General features: G+C 36.6%; 1 protein-coding gene across 1 annotated transcript; it reads right to left on the bottom strand.

Annotated features, from left to right (window-relative positions):
• Window positions 1-5721: 5721 nt before the first annotated feature.
• Window positions 5722-6645, bottom strand: LOC103210876 (olfactory receptor 4C11-like). The gene has a single exon (XM_007956794.2). The coding sequence runs from the start codon at window positions 6634-6636 to the stop codon at window positions 5722-5724; it is 915 nt and encodes a 304-aa protein (XP_007954985.1). The 5' UTR covers window positions 6637-6645.
• Window positions 6646-7215: the final 570 nt, after the last annotated feature.

Here is a 7215-nt window from a genome sequence, read left to right as displayed (position 1 = left end):
GCAATCCTACTTCCGTAGTGATACTGCCTCGGAAACCCAAGGAGGGGTTGCTATGAGTCGGGTTTGACTCGACGGCACATAACAACAACAACAACATAACATACATATATATGATATATACATATTTCATATATTGTATATGTTGTATCATATAGTAATAGTGTCTTATTATCATAATAAAGGCCACTCATTCCAATATGGGATTGTAAATACAGGCATAGATCCTAGGATTCAAACCTACTGTCCATCAAAAGTGTGACATTTAACAAGTTTCTTGATATCTGTTTATTTTCTTCTTCAAAACAGAAATTATAAAATAAAAAGCTCTTTATGGTTGCTATGAAGATTAAATTTTATAATACTTAATAAAATTAGTAAGTGCAGGAACCCTGTACTCATATCAAGAAAGATTACTTTCATTAAAATCATCAAATCTAGGTTTCCAAGAGAAAACTATTTTCAAAAATATTAATTCACATTTTCTATCTCCTCATAATAACCATTGTATTAAAATATTAAGTTCTTTTGCTGGGTGGCTGAAGTAGTATCAACACTGTGATGACAATAATTTTCTTCTAATGCTCAGAAGCTTGGATTGAAAGTTCTAAACATCTTTAATAAATGAAAATGAGAAAAATGAATCATAAGTATGGAATAGCAGCAATATATTCTATTTTGGTATTGTTCTGTTTTATGCATTTTGGGTTAAGCTAGGAGACAGAGTTTAAAAGAGAAGTGAACCAGGACCTGAAACAAAGTCTTTGTTCTTCATGGCATTCACTTTCTAAGAGTTCAGGCCATGTTGCCCTGCAAAACATCATGCTCTAGCCATCCAGGTAGAGCCAACTTAAACCTCAGAAGTGATAACCAGTGAAAAAGAAAGCCATATTTGTGGCTGGGAACTCCAGGGTGGGTCAAACAAAGAGATCAGCATTTTATGCATATACTTGAAAACAATAGTGAGGAAGAGTTAATGAGGAAGAGATAATGGAAAGAGTCAGACCAAAGAGAAAAGAATAAGCAATTGCTGCTAAGATAAAGTAAAAGAGGAAGGATTGAGGTGAGATGAGATGGGGAAAATCCACAGAGCCAGCAAGGGTGTGCAAAGAACCATGTTGAAGATTACTAAGTTTTTCCCCAGGGCTTTATTAAAGAGCTGTCTTCTTCATCTGAAATGCCCCATTTTCTTCAACTCCAGATTAGGGTATAGTTTTTGGCCATAACAGGGGTTACAGTGGGTCCCTCAACATTTATATTCACTTGGGCATCCCATCCTTTGCTGAACTTGCAAATAAAGCATGTCGCTATAAGACACTACATTATTTTGGTCTTGGTACCAGGGCATGGTTTGTTTCACTCACTTAGTTGGGTCAGAATTGGCCTTAGAGACTGGGCTACACCAAGCAGAACCCAGAGGAAGCACATGAACAGATACTTGACCAATGAGGACATTCAGATGGCCAACAAATACACATAAGGAAACTTGTAATCATTACCCATTAAAGAGATGCAGACAAAAATTGCACAAAGATAGCAGCTCATCCCTGGAAAAATGACTAAATAAATAAATAACAGAGAAGAGCAAATACCGACAAGGTTGTGGAAATCTCATATACTGTTGGTGGAGTTGAAAATGGTACTACCACTAAAGAAAATGTTATGACATTTCCTCAGAGCTAGATCTTATGATCATGTAATCCCATTCCTAGGATTACATACAAAATAAACCTGATCAGTGACATAAATAGACATATCCTCATATATGTTCATTGTAATATTATTTACAATAGAGGAAAATGGAAATAACCAAATGTTCATCAACAGATGAGTGGATAAACAAATTGTGATATACCTACAATAAAATATATGTAACCATAAAGAATAATGACTCAAAATGGGAAGAAACAGCTGAAAAAATCCATTATAATCAGAACATGGAATGTATGAAATATGAATCTAGGAAAATTGATAGTTGTCAAAAATGAAATGGAATATACAAAGATCAGTATCTTAGGCATTAGTGAGCTGAAACAGACTGCATTTTGAATCAGACAATCATATGATCTACCATGCCAGGAATGACAAATTGAAAAGGAATGGTGTGGCATTCATTATAACAAAGACCATTTCAAGATCTGAAGTACAATGCTGTCAGAGATAGGATAATATTCATACACCTACAAGGAAGACAAATTAATACTACTATCATCTAAATTTATGTACCAATCACCAAAGCCAAAGATGAGGAAATTGATGATTTTTACCAACCTTTGCAGTCTGAAATTGACCAAAGATGCCATCCAGATATGTTGATTATTAATGGTGCTTGGAATGCAAAAGTTGGAAACAGCGAAGACCAGTAGTTGGAAAATGTGGCCTGGGTAATAGAAATAATGCAGGAGATCACATGACAGAATTTTGCAACACCAATGACTTATTCATTGTAAATATCTATTTTCAATGACATAAGTCATGGCTATTTATGTGGATTTCATCAGATAGAATACACAAGAATCAGATCAACTACATCTGTGGAAAGAGGAGATGGAGAAGCTCAATATCTTCAGCCAAAATAAGGCCAGCAGATGACTATGGAGCAGACCATCAACTGCTCATGTGCAAGTTCAAGTTGAAGCTTAAAACAATTATAAAAAGTCCACAAGAACCAAAATATGACCTTGAATATATCCCCCCTGAATTTAGAAACCATCAGAAAAAAAATTTGACACTTTGAACATCAAAGTCTGGAAAACAGAGTTGTGGGATGACATCAAGAACATCAACCATAAAGAAAGCAAAAGGTCATTTAAGACAGGAAAAGAAGAAAAGACCAAAATAAATGTCACAAGAGACTCTGAAAGTTGTTCTTTAATGGGAGAGTTAAAGCAAATGGAACAAACGATGAGATAAAGGAGCTGAACAAAAATTTCAAAGAACAGCTTGAGAATACAAAGTCAATTATTATAATGAAATATGCAAAGACATGGACTTAGAAAACCAAAAGATAAGAACATACTCAGTATTTCTCAAGCTGAATGAACTGAAGAAAATATTCAAGCGTCTAGTTTCAATATTGAAAGATTCTATGGACAAAATATTCAATGATGTGGGAAACATCAAAAGAAGATGGAAAGAATATACAGTCACTCTATCATAAAGAATTGGTCAATGTTCATCCATTTCAGGAGGTGGCATATGATCAAAAGCCAATGGAACTGAAGGAAGAAGTTGAAACTTCACTGAAGGAATTGAGAAAATCAAGGATCCAGGAATTGATGGAATACCCACTGTGATTTTTCTACAAAAGGATGCTGCATTGGAGGCACTTATTCATCTATGCTAAGAAATCTAGAAGAAAGCTACCTTGCCAAACTGACTGGAAGAGATTCATATTTGTACCCATTGCAAGGAAAAGTGATCTCATAGAGTGTGGAAATTATCGAACCGTATCATTAATATCACACACAAGTAAAATCTTGCTGAAAATAATTCAAAAATTGTTGCAGCAGTATGTTGACAGAGGCCTCCCAGAAATGCAAGCTGGATTCAGAAGAGGATGTGGAATGAGGGATATCATTGCTGACATCAGATGAATCTTGGCTGAAAGCAAAGAATACCAGAAAGATGTTTACTTGTATTTTATTGTCTATGAAAGAGCATTTGATTGTGTGGATCCCAACAAATTATGGATGACATTGAGAAGAATGGGAATTCCAGAACAATTAACTGTACTCACGAGGAACCTGTACAAAGACCAGGAGTCTGTTCAAACCCACATTCAGCTTCTTTGGAGAAACATGAGGATGTTTGCTTTTTGAAGATATGCAGCCTTGGAAACTCTATGGGGCAGTCTGAGTTAGAATCCACACGAGGGCAGTGGGTTTTGGTTTAATAGTTAATGATCATGAGCATTTCTTCATGTGTTTGTTGGCCACCTAAATGTCTTCATTGATGACATGTCTATGCATGCCTTCTGCCCATTTTATAATTGAGTCTTTTTATATTTTTGTTTTGAGGTGTTGACATCTTCTATAAATATTAAAGAATAATCTCTTGCCAGATATATCATTGTCAAAGATATTTTTCTAAGCTATAGATTCTCTTTATCTCATTTGGAGAAGTCTTTGATGTGCATAAACAAAAAACAAGAAAGGAAAACCAAACTCACTTCCATTTAATAGATTCCAGCTCCCATTGGGTTTCTGAGGCTATAAATTTTTACAGAAGTAGATTGTCCTTTTTGCCTTGCTTGGAGTGGCTGGTGGATTTGAACTGCTGACCATTTAGTTAACAGCTAAATGTGTTACCCACTATGCCACCAGAGCATATATATTATTTTTAGAAAGTTCCAGTCATCTAGTTTATCTTCAGATGTTTTTGCATTTTGTGTTGATAGTCTATTTATGCCAAAAATCAGGGCTCTTAGTTTGTTCTTGTTTATTTTGATAACATTTGTAGTATTAGGTTTTACATTTAGTTTTGTAAACCCCCTTGAGTTACTGTTTGTATATTAGATTAGGTATGGATTGTGTATAATTTTTTTGTAAATGGAAACCAGTTTTCCCAGCACCCTTTGTTAAAGAGACGATCTGTGTTTTGGTTCTCTAGTGCTGCTCTAACAGAAAATATCACAAATGGGTGGTGTTAGCAAACAGGATTTATATTACTATTACAATTTTAGAGGATAGAAGTTGAGTTCAAAGTGCCAGCTCTTGGCGCTCATGACTTTGGGCTTCAGTTCTGCCTCTTGTTCCTGGCCACTGGAACTGAAGGCTTCTCTTAATTTAGGCAGCTGCTGGCTGCTGAGGCTGACAAACCCAAGATTACCAAACAATTGGCAGGCCACTAGTTCAAGTCCAGAGACCATCCCGAGATCAGCAGGAAATATGGCAGGCAGCTGAATGAAGACTTGCCTACATGTAGGGTCTAAACATGCCAAAAAACTCCAGAGACTTTTTCAGTGCTTCTTCTTATATGCTGGAAGCAGACCACATCCTTAAGGTGGCTACTAAGCTCCTCCAGTTGTTTCCATCATGGAGCTGATTACATGTCTCATCATGGGAAATAACTACATCCAGCAGCCCAGCCACTCAACACCAGGCCCAGCCAAGCTGACACACAAGTTAACTACCACAATTTCCTCTCCACTTAATGGAGTTTGGCCCTTTGTCAAAGATCAGCTTTCTAAAAGTGGATTGATTTACTTCTGGGTTCTAAATTCTGTCCCATAATTCTGTGTGTGTGTGTCATTGTACAAGTACAAAGCTGTTTTAACTACTGTGGCTGTGTAGTGGGTCTTGAGATTGAGAAATGTGAGATTTCTTACTTTATTCTTCTTTATCAGTAGTGCTTTGTTTCACCATGGACTCTTTCCTTTCATTTGATGCTGAGTTCCATAATTATCATAGTTTAATGCAACCTTCTCACAATAATGTGTCTATGTATAATCTGCTGATCTATCTATCTATCTATATGCATGTCTGCATTTATTAATTAATCTACTTTTTTGTGATAGGGATATTTTACCCTTCATGTAACAAAAATTAATATGTTATGTTGCTGCTGCTGTTGTTATGTGCCGTCGAGTTGGATCCAACTCACAGCAACCCCTCCATGGGTTTCCGAGGCAGTATTACTACAGAAGTAGATTGCCCAATCTTCTTTCTGGAATATGTGAAGAAATGTAACTTCAATTCACCATTCTTTATTTATCAACTGAAGTCATAATTTGCTACACCATAACTTTTTCATGGCATTTTTCACTCCTTCATTCCTCAGTGTGTAGATCAGAGGGTTAAGCAAGGGTGTCCCAATTGTATAAAACACAGCCACCATCTTGTCCACTGAAAATGAGGTTGGTGGGCGTGTGTATATGAATATGCATGGACCAAAAAATATGACAACCACAATTAAATGGGTGGTGCAGGTGGACAGAGCTTTTCGCCTTCCTTCTGCACTGTGGTTTCTCAGGGAGTACAAAATGACACCATAGGAAATGAGCAAGGCTATGAAACTCATTATGCTTAGGGCTCCACTGTTAGATACAATTAGCAAATTAATCACATAAGTGTCCATGCAGGCAAGTTGCATCAAGGGCTGTAAGTCACATAAATAGTGATCAATCACATTGGGACCACAGAAGGGCAATTGCAAGGCCAGGAATATCTGTGCTGTAGAATGGATACCAGCTCCCACCCAGGCCAGAATTGCCAACATGTTACAGACACGCTGGCTCATGATGGTTGTGTATCGCAGGGGCTTACAAATGGCCACATAACGATCAAAAGCCATGAGGATGAGAACAAAGACCTCCATGCACCCAAATAAATGGAAGGTAAAGAGCTGGGTCATGCACTCATTGTAGGAAATAGACTTCTTCTGAGTCAGAGCATCCACAATCAGTCTGGGGGCCGTAGTTGTAGAAAAGCAGGCATCAGCAAAGGACAGGTAGAACAGGAAGAAGTACATGGGACCCCCAAGGGTTGCACTTGTCTTAATAGTCACCATAACGAGAGTGTTCCACAGTAGAGTCAAAAGGTAAAGAATCAAGAAGATTCCAAAAACTACTTTCTGCTTTTCAGTGTCCTGAGTTAACCCAAACAGAATGAAGTCAGTCACAGTTTTATTCATCACCATATCAGTAGCTGTAGGTAGGATGCAGTTGACAAGGGTCTAATCTGCAGAGAGGAGAAACAAATGGTTTTTTGGGTAGATCACTAGCTAAACTCTGAATTCATTGACCCTGCTTAACTGTCTTTGGTGTGCACCAAAATTCTCCGTGAATCTTTGTAAATCTGTAGTCATCCAACCATCACTTACATGCATCTATTGATTCAAAAACTGACTCATTGAACCATCACTTTTGTACTTTAGGAATGAAATAAAAATATATCCTATGCACATATTGATTTTTACAAAGACTAAGAAATAAAGAAGATGTTATTTCCTTAGGCAAGTGACATAACTGCTTTAAAACTAAGCTCAAGTGAAAAATGAAGTGTTAATATCTGCCCTATCTTATTTTGAGTTATCACAAGAATTTTGAAAAAAAGTTACTTTCACACATATACATGCATATATATTTTGTGTGTTATACATCTTCTCTAAGTGCTTTTAAATATGAAAAACACTGTTCCAATTTGACTAAGTATCAATATTGCTAGAGAATCCTCTCAGAAGAACATATTATCAGTTCTGTTAAGATATTTTAGCATT

Source organism: Orycteropus afer, unplaced genomic scaffold, assembly GCF_000298275.1.
Source record: "Orycteropus afer afer isolate SDZICR_OR568_19922 unplaced genomic scaffold, OryAfe1.0 scaffold00666, whole genome shotgun sequence".
NCBI classification, from domain to species: Eukaryota; Metazoa; Chordata; class Mammalia; order Tubulidentata; family Orycteropodidae; genus Orycteropus; species Orycteropus afer.
Note: the sequence above shows the minus strand (reverse complement) of the source record. Positions and strands in the feature narration are given on the sequence as shown.